The 17,269-nt window shown below is 53.3% G+C and overlaps 1 protein-coding gene across 3 annotated transcripts in view; it reads left to right on the top strand.

Annotated features, from left to right (window-relative positions):
• Positions 1-17,269, top strand: part of LOC138756036 (matrix metalloproteinase-21-like) — a 28,464-nt gene that overhangs the window by 1,110 nt on the left and 10,085 nt on the right. For 2 of the 3 annotated variants that reach the window (XM_069922720.1, XM_069922721.1), the window contains exons 2-4: positions 4,378-4,647; positions 6,519-7,926; positions 14,213-14,352. In XM_069922720.1, coding sequence (XP_069778821.1) covers positions 4,501-4,647; positions 6,519-7,926; positions 14,213-14,352 — 1,695 coding nt within the window. In that variant the 5' untranslated portion in view covers positions 4,378-4,500. The remainder of the gene's footprint in view (positions 1-4,377; positions 4,648-6,518; positions 7,927-14,212; positions 14,353-17,269) is intronic. The other variant, XM_069922722.1, reaches the window with a different exon arrangement.

Below are 17,269 nucleotides of genomic sequence, written 5' to 3'. Positions count from 1 at the left end.
CCCATCTCATCCCTTCCCCCTCTCTCCCCATCTCATCCCTCCATAACCCCCCTCTCTCTCCTCATCCCTCCATCCCTTCCCCCTCTCTCCCCATCTCATCCCTTCCCCCTCTCTCCCCATCTCATCCCTCCATAACCCCCCTCTCTCTCCTCATCCCTCCATCTCTTCCCCCTCTCCCCATCTCATCCCTCCATCCATTCCTCCATCCCTTCCCCCCTCTCCCCATCTCATCCCTCCATAACCCCCCTCTCTCTCCTCATCCCTCCATCTCTTCCCCCTTCCCACCTCATTCCTCCATCCCTTCCCCCTCTCTCCCCATCTCATCCCTCCCTCCATCCCTTCCCCCCTCTCCCCATCTCATCCCTCCATCCCTTCCCCCTCTCTCCACCTTATCCCTCCATCCCTTCCCCTTCCCATCTCAATCCTCCATCCCTTCCTCCCCTCCCTTCCTATCTCATCCCTCTATCCCTCCTCCACTCCTCCCTTCCCCTTCCCTTCCCCCATCACCTCTCCCCACCTCATCCCCTCTTCTCTTCCCCGCCATCTCTCCCCGTGCCACCTCTCATCTCCCATCTGCCAAGAGAGGGGGGCTTGATTTACAAAGAGAGGCCGGTCAGGTTTTCAATGTTTAGAAAACGCTGAGGGGCCTGGATAAGATGAATGGTCTCTGTGTCCAGACCCCAGCTCTAACCCCTACATCTGCCCACACCAAGTACATCTGTTCCACATCTGCCCACACCAAAAACACCTGTTCCATGTATGGCCACACCAAACACACCGACTTACACCTCTGGCCACACCAAATACGTCTGGCCATGTCAAATACATGTGTTCAACATCTGGCCACTCTAAACACACCTGTTGAACATCTGGCCACACCAAGCAGATCTGTTCCACATCTGGCCACACCAAATTCACATGTTGCACACCTGGCCCCACCAAATACATCTGTTTAGACCTCTGGCCACATCAAATGTATGTGTTCAACATCTAGCTTCACCAAATATATGTGTTCCACATCTGGCCACTCCAAACATATTTGCCCCACATTCAACTCTGTAATTTCCCATTTCCTGTCAGTGGGTGTTACACGTGGCCTCACTCCAGATGTTGTGCTTCATGTCTGGGTGAGACAGCGGCTTCAGATGTTACACAGTGTTAATCAAGCCCCTCACCCCTAGTTTTGCAACAGGACATGTGTGTACATACCTCATTCCAGATGTTAGGCTGGGTCATGTGGACCAAGGATCTCACTCCAGATGTGAAACCAGGTGTTCCCAACCAGGGAGCTCACTCCAGATGTGACAATGAGTTTTGTGGACTGGGGGCCACTTGCCTAATATTACACTAATGGCTGTGGTGCTGGGAGCTAAATCCAGATGTTGCACTGAGAGTTGTGGAGCTGAGAGCTCAATCCAGATGTTGCACTGTGTTTTGGAGCTGGGAGCTAAATCCAGATGTTGCACTGTTGTGTGACTGGGATTTCAATCCAGATGTTGCACTGAGAGTTGTGGGGCTGAGCGCAATCCAGATGTTGCTGTGGAGCTGGGAGCTCAATCCAGATGTTACACTGAGAGTTGTGGGGCTGGGAGTTCAATCACGAAAATCACCTTAAACTTTTCCAATTATGTTTTTGTGATTTCCTGTCACATTTTAAAGTCTATCAAGTATTAAGTCAAGTTTATTCTCAGCTGATTGTACAAGGACAACCCGATGAAGCAGCATTCTCCAGTCCTCGGTGCAAAACACACAGACACACAACCAGACGTAACACACATACAGATAGACAATACATATGCAGGACAAGTATTCATATATACAAATAAAATAAATCAACATTGTTTTGTACAATGTGAGTCTCAGATGGTCAGTGTGAGCAGTTCCTTTGGTCATCCAGCATCCTCATCGCCCGCAGAAAACGTATATTGTAAATTGCCCACAAAGCAAGCTGTTTTGGTCAGTCTGAGCATGCCTGGGCATGCTCCCAGTGCAGGTGCTATGCAAATGTAGCCTTAGGCTTGGGCGTGGTTACTCAGGATAGATGCAGACAGGCTATAAAAGCAGTCCAAGTATACAGAAACTGTGCATTACATTAATATAGATTGAATACAGATTGATGCACATGTTCTTCAGACAATAGCAGAGTGAGTGTACTTAATAACATTTATTGTCTCAGGAGGATTCATTACAGCAGAAATGTCTCGTCAACATCGCAACAGCTGCGATACATTCTGTTACATTTAGGTCGAGTATATGTTTAAGGCTCAAAGCCTGACTACACTTGTTAAGAAAGCCAATGAGCTCCACGTGGGTTGTAAAATTGGGGACCAAGACAAACCCTGGGCTCCTCACATTCATGTGTGTCAACCTGAGAACATCATGATGTGATTAAATATGTTGAATTCAATAAAAGTTAATTTAATGTTTCTCCAACTTCCTACATGATACAGCAAATCTGAAATTACCTTGTGTTCAGCTTGAAGTTTCAATTTAATTTAAAAAAATTTTCAGACATACAGCCACAAGCCCGTGCCGCCCAATTACACCACACCCCCGGTACATTTTGAATGGTGGGAGGAAACCGGAGCCCCCGGGAAGAACGTACAAACTCCTTACAGACAGCGCGGGATTCGTATCCTGGTTCCGATCGCTGGCGCCGTAACAGTGTTGCTCTAACTACTACCTCAACTGTGTCACTCCGTGATCCCGAATTTTTTTACAGGATGCAAACCTTTTGAAAAAAATTTGTCATACATTGTTATCTCAAACATTCATCCAGCCATACAGGGTTATAATGAACCCCAAGCAGGGGCAGCATGAGAGCCCTGTGGTGGGGTTCATCCAGGAGTCTGATGGCTGCAGGGAAGGAAACTGTCTTTAACCCTGTCGGTGCATGCTTTCACACCCTTGAGCCTTCTCCATGATGGGAGGAGGGAGAAGAGAGTGTGTCCGGGGTGCGGTGGGTCCTTCATTGTCTTTCACGGGCAGCAGGAGAAGTAGATGGGGTCCGTGGAGGGGAGGGGAGTTCGGGTGATGCTCTGAGCTGCATCCACCACCTTCTGCTGCTTCTCCTGATCCTGAGCAGAGCAGCTCCCGTCGCGTGCTTTGGTGCACCCAGCAAGGCTGCCCTTGATGGTGTCCCCCTGTAGAAGTTGTGGAGGGACAGCGCAGACTTGCTAAACTTCCTCAATCCTCTACCTGCTTATCCCACAGCAGGTCCCATGAACCTGAAGCTGTCTGCTCTGTCTATCAATGTGGAGAGGGGAGTGGACCCTGGCCCCTCTCCTACAGACAGTGATCACCTCCTTCCCCTTACTAACATTGAGGGAGGTTGTTAGCCACCCACCTGTCCCTCTCTTTCCATCTCCTTGTTAACGGACACCAATGGTGTCAGTGAATTTGAAGGTGGAGCTGGAACAGTATTTAGCTGGGCAATTGGTTGGCCTGCCTGGATAGCACTGAATCCCAGTCCAACTCAGGCCCATGTACGTGCTGCTTCTGGGAAATTTTACAGACCCTTTCTCCTTAAATTGTGGGAACCGGGGACATTGTTATATTCAGGAGTGGGACAGGGTCAGGGAGCTGATGGTCTGGGTGCGGAGAGCTCTACGGTGCTGACAGGGGAGAGAGAGAGGGGAGATACAGAGACAGAGAGTGCAAAGGAGTGAAAGAGAGATAGAGAAAGAGAGAGAGAGAGAGAGAGAGAGAGAGAAATGGGAAAGAGAGCGAGAGGGAGACAGAAAGAGAGAGAGGAGATACAGTTACAGCGAGAGACAGAGACAGACAGAAAGAGAGAGGAAATACAGAGATAGACATAAAGAAAGAGAGAGAGAGACAAAGAGAGAACCAGAGAGTGAGAAAGAGACGTGGGGGGGGGGGGGGGGGAGAGGGATGAGAGAGAGAGAGAGAGTGAGAGAGAGGGGGGGTGGAGACATGGTGATGCAACAGGCAATGCTGTTGCTTCTCAGCTCCAGAGATCCAGGTTCAATCCTATCCTCTTGTGCTGTCTGTGTGGAGTTTGCATGCTCTCCCTGTGACCACGGACTCTTCTGCTGTCCCATTGTAACTGGTGAAGGGGCTAAATGGCCTGCCCTCTCTCTCTTTCGCTTGGTTGCTCTTTCTTCATGCAAACCAGCCTCTGATCTCTGAACCCCCTCCCTGAATCCACAGATGTCCCCATTCTTAATTTCTCCTGATCTCTGATTTCTCAACTCCCTCAGACCCCCCCGAACCTCCTGACTTCTGATCTCACTCTGACCTCTGACCCTTAATCTCCCTCTGACCTCTGATTTCACTGCCTGTCCTCTGATTTCCCCCAACATCTGACCTCCCTGATTGCGCTGACCTCTGACCCTGACTTCTGAACTCCGCCCACAGGTCAGCAGCTCAGGCCTGGGCGCTGAGGTGAAGACGTGAGTGGGAGGGGCACCCGCCTTCAGCCAGAGTCTCATTGCCGCAGGCACAGGGGATCAAGCCGGCCGGTGGCTGGCGGCGGAGGGGATGAAACCGCCACAGGATTGGCTGCTGTGCCTGGGCCTGCTGGCGATGGCCACCGGCGAGAAGGTTTATCACAGCCGTGACCACTCTGACATCCAGGAGAGGCTGTGGACCAGGGCACGGCCCGTGCTCACCACCCAGTCTGCCCAGGTACGGGCCCGGGTCAGCGCAGGGACACCGAGCGGTCTATGTGGGGTCAATGCAGGGTCAATGTGCTGCCACTGTGGGGTCAACACAGGATCAACATGGGACCCTCACGGGGTCAATGCCCAGTCTGTGCAGGACCAACGTGGGGGTCATTGCAGGGTCATCAAGGGGTAAATGTGGTGTTATCTTCAGGTTACCGTGGGGTCATTGCGTGAGTCAACATGGAGTCATCGCAGGGTAATCATGGGGTCACAGAGTTACCATGGGGTCACCACAGTTGATTGCAGAGGGTGGCAGGTCTACTGACCCTTCCTCGTGGCCCTGGTGAGGCAGGGGCAGGGGCTTCCAGAATGGTCTCACCTTCTCACATTTCCTTTGAACAGAGGTGGCTTTTCAGCCCATCAAATCACTGCTGGCCCTTGGAGTTACAGAGCTATACTGTGTGGGATCAGGCTCTCCAGCCCCAATCCTCAATGCTGGCCAATTCGCCTTCCACTAGGTCATCCCATTTCCCTGCATTCGGCCCACATCCACCCGAACCTTTCCATAGGGCCAGAGAATATTACAGCACAGAAACAGGCCCATCAGCCTAGTCTGGGCCAAACCATTTTTCTGCCTAATCCCACTGATCTGCACCCAGCCCATACCCCCCATACCCCTCCCATCCATGTACCTGTCCAAATTCCTCTTGAATGTTAAAACTGAGCCCACATTCACCCCTCCATCTGGCAGCTCGTCCCACACCACCACCACTCTCTGAGTGAAGAAGTTCCCCCTAAACTTTTCCCCTTTCCCTTTTTCCCATGTCCTCTGGTTTGTATCTCGCCCACCCTCAACTGACCTACATTTATTCTGTCTGTCCCCCTCATAATTTTAATTACCAAATCTCCCCTCTTTCTTCTACACTCCAGAGAATAAAGTCCTAACCTATTTTAATGGTTAGTGTAACGCTGTTACAGTACTAACCTGTTTAACCTTTCCCTGGAACTCAGTTCCTGAAGTCCAGGCAACATCCCAGTCAATCTTCTCTACACTCTTTCTATCTTGTTGATATCTTTCCTGTAGTTCGGTGACCAAAACTGCACACAATCCTCCAAATTTGGCCTCACCAATGTCTTATACAACTTAACCATCACATCCCAACTCCTGTAGTTGATACTTTATGAAAGCCAAGATGCCAAAAGCTCTCTCACTCTTTCCTATCGATGAACCTGTCCAAATGTATTTGTTCCCAAGGTAGCCTGCTGCCTTCTTCTTACAGCTCATTCTGCACCATTCTCAGTATGAAGAAGGTGCCTCTCAGGTCCTCTTTAAATCTCCCCCTCTCACCTTACCCTCTGGTCTTTAGACTACCTGATCCTGGGGACAAGGCCTTATCGATACATCTCGTGATTTTATAAACTGCCCTCAAGTTACCCCTCAGCCTCCTTCACCCCCGGGGGGAAGGCCTGTCTCACCTCTCCTTGTAACTCCCCCCCCCAGTCCAGGGACACAATTCCCCTGCATCCTTCTCTCCCGCTCTCCCATCAACTCTCCCCAGATTTCCCCCTGTCACCCACACACTGGGAACAATGAATCAACCCGCCCGCACGCCTTTGGGAACCAGGGAATGGGAGGGAACCCAAGTGGTCAATGGGAGATCGTGCAAACTCCACAGAGACAGCACCAGAGGTGGGAGTAGCATTCCTGTCCTCATCCTGCCTTTGACCCCCCCCCAACCCCTGAACTGTGGGAGCTGGTCGCGCATTTGGAGCATTGGGACTATGGGCGATGGGGAGGTCGAGGGCAGGTCAGCCAGGGTGGGGCAGTCTGGATGGGCTGAATGGCCCACCCCCTCATCTACTGACTCCTGCCTCTCTACGTTGTCTTGGCAGGAATACCTGGACAAGTATGGGTGGACGGAGCCAGTGAACTGGGAGGAGCTGGCCAACAAGGGGGAGTCGGGGGCAGTGCCCCTGAAGGTGGAGGGTCTGCCACAGGGCAATCACCACAGCCGCCGCCACCTGCCAGAGCAGGACGAGGGCCCACCAATGCTGCCCAGGTATGCCAGCGCCCTACTCAGGTTCCAGAGGGCCAATGGGCTGCAGACCTCAGGCATCCTGGACCAGGCCACCAAGGAGGCCATGAACATGCCTCGGTGTGGGGTCCCGGACCACAAGGCCCACGACAATGACTCTGCCTTCCTCAATGTCACCAGAGTCAGTGGCCTGGGCTTCAGCCTCCCTGTAGGCACCTACCGGCTGGGAGGGAACGACACATTGGACCCTGGCCTCAGTCCACCCAGCCGCACCGACAGCCCCCGACACAGGACCCAGCGCTGGGCCCCAGCTGTCTCCCGCTACAGCTCACGGGCCTGGCCTGTCGGCACCTCCCAACCCCCGACGTTCTCTGGCCAACGCCAGCTCAAACAATCAGACAGCATCCACCAAGATCGACTCAACCAACCGGTCATCTCCAGTGAAGGCCAGCTCAACCAATCAGAGGACAGCCTGCAAAGCCACCTCAACCAATCAGAGAGCAGCCATCAAGCCCGACTCAACCAGTGGGATGTCACCAGCCATGGTCAGCTCTACCAATCAGAGGATAGGCTGCACAGCCACCACAACCAATCAAAAGACAGCCGGCAAATCCAGCTCAACCAGTCAGAGGACAGTCACCAAGGTCGACTCAACCAATGGGGTGTCACCAGCCATGGTCAACTCAACCAATCAGTAGATAGCCTGCAGACCCAGCTCAACCAATCAGAGGATAGCCTGCAAAGCCACCTCAACCAATCAGACAGCAGCCATCAAGGTCAACTCAATCAATGGGTGGTCGCCAGTCATGGTCAACTCAACCAATCAAAGGACAGCCAGCTCAACCAATCAGAACACAGCTTACACAGTCAGCTCAACCAATCCGAGGACAGCGGCCTCGATCACTCATCGGTGCCTGGCCAGGGCCAGCCCAGCCAATCGAGTGGGGGGAGTGGAGGCCAGGGCTCGGCCCGGGGTTGGGGCTCGGGCCGGAGGAGTCCGATTCGCTGGCTGGTGGAAAATGTGCGGAGGAGACGCGTCACGTCAGACCTCCTGGACAACACCTTCCCCCAGCTGGCTTTCAGCAGGAAACAGCTGAGGTGGCGCATCCTGGATGAGGGCTACAGCTCGCAGTTCACCATCGACGACCAGAAGATGATCCTACGCCTGGCCTTCCGCATGTGGAGTGAGGTCACCCCCCTCATCTTCGTGGAGGACATGACATCGCCCGCCTCCGACATCGACATCAAGCTGGGCTTCGGCACAAGTGAGAAGCTGCCATGTCACAGAGGTTCACGAGGGAGCAATGGCCCAAGTTGTTTTGTGAGCAGTCCAGTAGATGCCCCATATACAGGATAGAGTAGGTCCTGTGATGGAGACATCAGTTGAGACATTGCAGAATTTTACTGATGTGGGGTTCATGCAGGAGTCTGATAACAGCAGGACAGAAACTGGCCTGGAATCTCGGGTTGGGTGAAGTCACCCTCAAAAATAATCTTCCTGACAGGAGGGGGTGGTGAAGAGAGTGTGGCCGGGATGGGGGGGGAGCAGGGGGAGTGTGTTAATGTGTTGGCTGCTTTACCAAGGCAGTGGGAAGCGAAGACAGAGTTGATGGGGGGGGGGGGGGGGGGGGGATGTGTGTGCGTCAGATGGGAGAGGATGTGTGATGGAGGAGAGGGGGTGTGATGGAGGGGAGAAGGAGGTGTGACAGAGGGTAGGGGGGTGTGACAGAGGGTAGGGGGTGTGACGGAGGGTAGGGAGTGTGACGGAGGGTAGGGAGTGTGACGGAGGGATGGGGGTGTGACAGAGGGGGGTGTGACGGAGTGGTGAGGGGCTGTGATGGAGGGGAGAGGGGGGTGTGATGGAGGGGAGAGGGTAGTGTGATGGAGGGGTAAGGGGTTGTGACAGAGGGGAGAGGGGTGCATTGGATGGGAGATGGGGTGTGACGGAGGAAAGATGGGTGTGACAGAGGGGAGAGGGGATGTGATGGAGGGAAGAGGTGCAGTGATGGAGGGGAGGGGGCTGTGATGGAGGGGAGAGGGGATGTCATGGAGGGGAGAGGGGGTGTGACAGAGGAAAGAGGAGCTTTGATGGAGTGGAGAGGGGTGTGACGGAGGGTTGATGGGCTGAATGGCTGATTTCTGCTCTTATGTCTTATAGTTCATCTAGAACACCTCCCAATAATTTACCTCTTATTAACATCAGGCTCACCGGCCTACATTTTCAAGGGTAACTTTTGGAGCCTTTTCTAAACAACGGAACAATGTGAGTGTAATGGTATAGATTGTATATGCTAATTGACTTGGCAGGTTTAGCCACACTGGCGACTTCCTCCTTCTGCGGGACTGCCGGAGGACAGTTGTGTCCGAGCTTTGCTGTTTGGGAGGGGATGCGGTCCCGGGGAGGGTAGGGGAGGGAGCAGTCTGGGTCGGGGTAATGCTTGCGGGCTCCCAGGAGGAAGGGGGATTTGATGCCTGCCGGAGGACCGACTCCTGGGGAGGACAGCCAGGCGGCTCGGCCTCCACTATTGGGGTGGTCTGCTCCGCAGTGTGGGCTGTGGCAGGCAGGGTGGTTTTGGGCACAGTGTCCTCGTGGCCATCAGGGTACCTCACAAACGCGTATTGTGGGTTGGCATGTATGAGGTGTACTGCTTCCACCAGTGGATCCATCTTATGGCCCTTCGCGTGTCTCCGAAGCAGGACCGGCTCTGGGGTTGACAACCAAGGAGGAATGGAGGCACCAATCGCCAATCTCCTAGGGAAAGCAAATGTTCATGCAGGGTTGTGTTAGTCACGGTGCATAGGAGTGATCGGATGGCATGAAGCGCTTCGGGCAAAATATCCTGCTAGCGGGACACCGACATATTTTGGACCTAAGGGCCCAGCCTTCCAGACTGTGGCGTTCTCCCTTTCCACCTGGCCATTACCCCTAGGGTTATAGCTGGTGGTCCTGCTGGTGGCTATGCCTGGCCAGGAAGTACTGTCACAGCTCCTCACTCATGAACGAGGACCCCCGATCGCTGTGGATGTACTCGAGGTCATATCTGGGCAGGGAATAGCAAAGGGGAACCTGGAGAACTCATCCACCGTCGTCAGGAAGTAGGCGTTCCTTTTGGAGGTTGGGAGGAGGCCCTTGAAATTGACACTGAGCCGTTCAAAAGGGCGTGTGACCTTGATGAAGTGTGCCTTCTCGGGCCAGTAGAACTGCAGCTTACATTCAGTGCAGATCTGGCAGCGTCTGGTCGTGGACCAGACGTCCTCAACGGAATACGGAAGGTTCTGAGTCTTGACGAAGTGGTATAACCTTGTGACTCTGGAGTGGCACAATCTGTCATGGAGGGTCTGAAGACAGTCAAGATGCATGCTGGCGCACGTCCCCCGGGATAGGGCATTATTGAGTTTACCTGGTCGGTACAAGATATCGTTATTATAGGTGGAGAGCTTGATCCTCCACCTAAGGATCTTGTTATTCTTGATTTTACCCCGCTGTTTAGTATTAAACATGAAGGCCGCGGCCCTCTGGTCTGTCAGCAAGGTAAAACGTTTACCGGCCAGGTAATGTCACCAGTGGAGCACCACCTCAATGATTGCCTGGGCCTACTTCTCGACCGAGGAGTGACGTACCTCAGGACCGTGCAGGGTGCGGGAAAAAAAAGGTACTGGCCTGCTTGCCTGGTTAAGAGTGGCGGCCAGTGCGAAATCAGACACATCGCACTCCACCTGAATAGGGAAGGACTCGTCCACAGCATACATCGTGGGCTTTGCAATGTCTCCTCGGATCTGGAAGAATGCAGCTTGGGCTTCTGCCGATAACGGGAAAGTTGTGGACTTAATCAGGGGGTGGGCTTTATCGGCGTAATTGGGCACCCATTGTGCGAAGTAGGAAACAGCCCCAGGCACCTTTCCAGTGCCTTTAGGGTGTTTGGGACTGGGAGCTCCATAAGGGGTCACATGCGGTTGGGGTCGGAGGCTATGACACCATGTGCCACAACATAACCGAGAAGGGCCAGACGATCTGTGTTGAACACACACTTGTCCTTATTGTATGTCAAGTTGAGAGACTTTGCCGTATATAAGAATTTAGCGAGGTTCGCATCGTGGTCCCGTTGATCGTGGCCACAGATGATGACGTTGTCGAGATATGGGAACGTTGCCATCAGCTTGTGCTCCTCCACTATCCGATCCATAACCCTTTGAAAAGCAGAGGCACCGTTAGTCACACCAAAAGGCACCCACAGGAAGTGAAAAAGTCTGATGAACTGCATATCTTCAGTGCTATAGCGCCTATTCTTGGTGGCAATCGGTTTACAGTCTGGAGTTAGGTTTGTGAATAGTGATGGAAGGGCCACCTTCAGGGTGGTGAGGCTGCAGGACAGTGCCGGAGGCTGGGTGCTCAATTGGGGGGAAAGGGACTGTAAGATGCGGATTATAAATGGTGAGCAGAGGTTGGGGCTCCCCAAACGCCATCGTCACACTCCTGAACTGACTCTGGAAGTTGAGGCCCAGGAGGATCGTCACACAGAGCTGGGGCTAACCAACAATAAGAAGTCCTTATAACACTCCCCCCCCCCCCCCCGCCACCCACCGTCAGCGACGCCACACAGTACCCCTGGATACAAGTCCGCTGGTCTTTGGCCACCATCGACACAGACCCGGTCATTGGCCAAATGGGGATCGAGAAAAAACTTTTGGTGCTTCCACTATCGAAGAGGTAGTTTGATTTGTGCCCAGTCACCTCAATCTGCATCTTAGAGTTCGTGATCGGGTGAGGGCTGGCTTAGTCCAAGGTGATCGATGCCAGGGTGGGTGTGTCGTCTTTGTCGTCGGTGGGAAGGCCTGATGCCCAAGATGGCAGCCTCCATGTTGACCACGCTGCCAACACCAGTAAAGAGGGCGGAAGTGACGTCGTTGGTGGCGGTCGTGAGGTTTGCTGCGGCGCAGAGGACGGCGGCGGGATCGGGTAAAATGGCGCTCGCCTTACCACACAAGCAGCCGGCACTGGAAGCTTCTCAGCCATACATGCCGTGCTGGTCTGAGATGGAGCTCTGGACCTGCAGACACGTTTTTCCCACAGCCTGAGCAGGTCGCTCCTTTCGCGGGACAGAGACGTTGCGGGTGTCTTGACTGCCCATAGAAATTGCACCTCGACGATTCCGGTGCTACTGCAGCCGCAGTTGGGTTGGCTATCCCCGATGCCATCTCCCAGGATGGCGGCCCTCGTGGTGGCGTGTACAAGGTAGGCCCGCTTCTGCCCACGATCGACTCTGCGTGGTGCTGGGCCGAGTCTAAGGTTCTGGCCAGTGGATCACCCATTTCAGCGGGAGTTGATCCTCCTCAAGGAGACGTTGTCGGATATAGTCCAACCTCAACCCCAACACACAAGCATCCCGGACCAGGTCTTCCACGCACTGGGTCCCCGGCACAGGGACTGTGGGGTTCCCCAAACAGTCTTTTCCCAGTGTGATCAGTGCTCAGACGAACTCTTCCACTGACTTACCAGGCTGCTGCTTTCTGGACATCAGGATGTAACAGGAGTAAACCTCGCTGATCTTGGGCTTGTATAGCGCCCGTAGCTCAGCCATCACCTCTGAGCAGGTCGTGCAGCTTTTGATGGCCTGGAAAGCCCTCTGGCCAACTCTTGCCTGTAGGACCTTCAGCCTCTTCTCGTCTGAATCAACCACTCCAGAAGCGGCCTCCAAGAAGTTGACCCACTGCTCGAAGAGTTCTGATGCAGCCGAGACTTGGGGATCCACTTCTAGCCAATCGGGGTGCAGCAACTACTCCATTACTGATCCAAACTAGGGAAGTGCAGGGAAGGGTGAGGTGGCCTGACCTTTATGGCCTGGGTCCCAGGGGAGGAGTCCAGGTAAGAGTGTCATCAGAGGGCGGGCCAGCCTGAGCCAATTAGCACACACAATCCAGACCATTACAGTGAGTTCCCCTCCAATCTGATGGAGAAATTGTAGGGGCTCTGGCAGAAATATTTAAAATGTCCTTAGCCGTGGTGAGGTGCCGGGGGATTGAAGGGTAGCTCACAGTGTTCCATTGTTTAAAAAAGGCTCCAATAGTAACCCTGGAAATTATAGGCCGGTGAGTCTGACATCAGTAAATTATTGGAAGTTGCGCTGAGAGATCAGATCTATAATTATTTGGATAGCCAGGAACTGATTAGGGAAAGTCAACGTGGCTTTGTGCATGGTAGATCATGTTTATCCAATCTGACATATTTTCGAGGAGGTTACCAGGAATGTTGATGAAGGCACGGCTGTGGATGTTGTCTACATGGGCTTTAATAAGGGGTGGCATAGTTGGCATAGCGGTTTGAATCCCGTGCTATCTGTAAGGAGTTTGTATGTTCTCTCCGTGTCTGTGTGGGTTTTTCCCAGGGACTCCAGTTTCCTCCTACCTTCCAAAACACATTGGGAGTTGTTAATTGGATGTAAATTGGGTAGCACAGGCTCGAAATCTAAATCTAAAATATTTGACAAGGTCCCATATGGGAGGTTAGTCAGGAAGGTTCAGAAACTCGGTATTAATGGTGAAGTAGTGAACTGGATTCAATAATGTTTGATGGGAGAAGCCAGAAAGTGGTGGTGGATGATGCTTCTCAGACTGGAGGCCTGTGACTGATGGTGGAGCCTCAGGGATCGGAGCTGGGACCATTTTTGTTTGTCATCTATATCAATAATCTGGATGATAATGTGGTCAATTAGATCAGCAAGTTTGCAGATGACACTAAGATTGGAGACGTTGTCGACAGTGAGAAAGGTTTTAAAAACTTGCAAAAAGATCTGGACCAGCTGGGAAAATGGGCTGAAAAATGGCAAATGGAATTTAATGCAGACAAGGGTGAGGTGTTGCAGTTTGGGAGGACAAACCAAGAAAGGACGTACACGGTGAACGGTCGGGCACTGAGGAGTGCGGTAGAACAGAGGGATCTGGGAATACAGATACATAATTCCCTGAAAGGTGGACAGGGTTGTCAAGAGAGCTTGTGGCATTTTGGCCTTCATAAATCAAAGTATTGAGTAGAGGAGTAGGGATGTTATGTTAAAGAAGTATAAGACATTGGTGAGGCCAAATTTGGAGTATCGTGTGCAGTTTTGGTCACCGAACCACAGGAAAGATATCCATAAGATAGAAAGAGTCCAGAAAAGATTTACTAGGATGTTGCCTGGACTTCAGGAACTGACTTACAGGGAAAGGTTAAACAGGTTAGGACTTTAATCCCTGGAGCATAGAAGAATGAAGGGAGATTTGATCGAGGTATTTAACATTATGAGAGCAATAGAGTAAATGTAGGTCGGCTTTTTCCACTGAGGGTGGGTGAGATACAAACCAGAGGACATGGGTTAAGAGTAAAAGGGGAAAAAGTTTGGGGGGAACGTGAGTGGGGATGGGGAGTAGGAACAGAGATGGGATCATGGAGTGGGGATGAGGTTCAGGGAGTGGGGTCAGGGAGTGGGGGCGGGGAGTGTGGATGGGGATGAGGAGAGGGCAGAGGAACCCCAGCCAGACACTGACTGCACTTTTCCACCCCCCCCCCCCCCACAGAGAGGCACCTGGGGTGCTCGCAGGTGTTTGATGGGACGGGACAAGAGTACGCACATGCTTGGCGTCTTGGTGACGTGCACTTTGACGACGATGAACACTTCGTCAACCCATCCAGCACGGAGGGCATCAGCCTACTCACGGTGAGTGTGGGGGGGGGAGGGCTTACCCCACCCTCACACCCCTTCCCTCACCGCTTCACCACTCCCCTCCCCACATACCCCTCACTCCCCTCATCTCTCCCCTCATCCCCTCACCCCCTCACCCCGTCCAGCACTGAGGGTATCAGCCTACTCATGGTGAGTTTGGGGGCAGGTTTTCCCCACCTTCTCACCCCTTCCCTCACACCTTCACCACTCCCCTCACCACTTACCCCTCACTCCCCTCATCATTCCCTTCACCCCCTCACCCCATCCAGCACTGAGGGCATCAGCCTACTCACGGTGAGTGTGGGGGGGTCTTTCCCCACCTTCTTACCCCTTCCCTCACCCCTTCACCACTCCCCTCCCCACTTAGCCCTCACTCCCCTCATCACTCCCCTCACCCCATCCAGCACTGAGGGCATCAGCCTACACACGGTGAGTGTGGGGGGGGCTTTCCCCACCTTCTCACCCCTTCCCTCACCCCTTCATCACTCCCCTCCCCACACCCCTCACTCCCCTCTTCACTCCTCTCACCCCTCATCCCGTCCAGCACTGAGGGCATCAGCCAACATGGTGAGTGTGGGGGGGGCTTTCCCCACCTTCTCACCCCTTCCCTCACCCCTTCACCACTCCCCTCCCCACTTACCCCTCACTCCACTCATCACTCCCCTCACCCCCTCACCCCATCCAGCACTGAGGGCATCAGCCTACTCACGGTGAGTGTGTGGGGCGGGTGGCTTTCCCCACCTTTTCACCCCTTCCCTCACACCACCACTCCCCTCCCCACACCCCTCACTCCCCTCATCTCTCCCCTCACCCCCTCACCCCATCCAGCACTGAGGGCATCAGCCAACTCAGGGTGAATGTGGGGGAGTGCTTACCCACCTTCTCACCCCTTCCCTCACCCCTTCACCACTCCCCTCCCCACTTACCCCTCACTCCCCTCACCCCCTCATTCCGTCTGGCACTGAGGGCATCAGCCTGCTCACAGTGACACCCCTCACACCTCCATCCCCTCCCTTGCCACACGCCCTGCTGCTCTCTGCCAACCAGTCATTTACCGTAGACATGTGTGGTCAGTGAGAGGTTGGGTGTGATGGGTTGGAGCTTCCTCCACACGAGCTATCCCCATTCCCATCTTTAAATCATCCACAAAATGGCCACAAAGGCAGAAATTCTATTAACCTAAAGAGAATGGTTCCCAGCACCAAGCCCTGTGGAACCCCACTGGTCACCGGCAGCACCAAACCCTGTGGACACCACTGGTCACTGACAGCACTGAGCCCTGTGGACACCATTGGTCACTGGCAGCACTGAGCCCTGTGGACACCATTGGTCACTGACAGAACTGAGCCCTGTGGAACACCACTAGTCACCGGCAGAACTGAGCCCTGTGGAACACCACTAGTCACCGGCAGAACTGAGCCCTGTGGAACACCACTAGTCACCGGCAGTACCAAGCCCTGTAGAACACCACTAGTCACCGGCAGAACTGAGCCCTGTGGAACACCACTAGTCACCGGCAGTACCGAGCCCTGTAGAACACCACTAGTCACCGGCAGAACTGAGCCCTGTTGACACCATTGGTCACCGACAGCACTGAGCCCTGTGGAACACCACTATTTACCGACAGCACTGAGCCCTGTGGACACCACTGGTCACCGGCAGCACTGAGCCCTGTGGAACAGCACTGGTAACTGGCATCACCAAGCCCTGTGGAAAACCACTGGTCACTGGCAGCCAACCAGAAAAGGCCCTGCCTGCCTGTCAGACAATGGCCCATCAATTCATCAAGGGTCGGTGTGCAGGAGTTTTCCGCAAGGACTACTCCATCCGTGTCTCCCTCATCTACTCCTCCCCTCCCCACTATTCACCCCCTTGGGACCTACCCCTGTGACCACAGGAGATGCTCCACTTGCGGCCACACGTCCTTCCTCACCACCATTTGAGGCCCCTAACAGTCCTTCCGAGTGAAGCAACACTTCACTTGTGAATCTGCAGTGTCATCTACTGCATCCGGCAGTGGTCTCCTCTACATCAGAGAGACTGGCTGTAGACTAGGAGATCATTTTGTTGAGCACCTCAGCTCTGTCCGCCATAATATCGTGGATCTCTCAGTGTCCACCCATTTAAATTCTCTGCCCAATTCCCTTGACGACATGTCTGCCCAAGGTCTGATGCACAGACCACCTGTAAATTGGAGCAACAACACCTCATCTACCATCTGGGCCCCCTCAAACCAGACGGCATTAAGATCGACTTCTCCGGTTTCCGTTAGACACCCCTCCATGTTTCTCTGACTCCTTTCCTTGAGCTCTGTCTGTCTGTGTGTGTGTGTCTCTCTCTCTCTCTTTCTTTCTCTCTCTTCCCTTTTCCCTCTGTCTCCTTACACAGAGCCAAAAAGACACCTTTCCCCCTTCCCCCCAACCAGTTCTCTCCTTTCCTGTCTCTGTCCTCCTCTCCATATCACAAGATTCACAAGACAAAGGAACAGAACCAGGCCCACTAGGCCCATCGAGTCTGTTCCATAAATCTGCACTAAGCTACTTTACACTAGTTCCAATTTCCAGCCTTTTCCCCATATCCCTTCATGCCCTCACTAATGAGATACGTCTATTTCTTTTTTAAATACACTCAGTGATCTGGCTTCCACTGCTGTATGCGGCAGCGAGTTCCCCAGATCCACGACCCTCTGGCTAAAGAAGTTCTTCCTAGTCTCTATTTTATATGGATAACCTCTCATTTTCAGACCCCTTGTCCTCGATTTACCCACCAAGGGAAACATCTTACCCGCATCCACCCCAAAAAAAATCTAAACCTTTCAAAATATGAAATGCCTCTGAGATCTCCTCTCATCTCATTCTCCTCTACTCCAACGAGCTGCCAAACGCTCCTCGTACGTTAGCCCTTGCATTCC

Source organism: Narcine bancroftii, chromosome 3 (assembly GCF_036971445.1).
Source record: "Narcine bancroftii isolate sNarBan1 chromosome 3, sNarBan1.hap1, whole genome shotgun sequence".
NCBI lineage: Eukaryota > Metazoa > Chordata > Chondrichthyes > Torpediniformes > Narcinidae > Narcine > Narcine bancroftii.
Note: the sequence above shows the minus strand (reverse complement) of the source record. Positions and strands in the feature narration are given on the sequence as shown.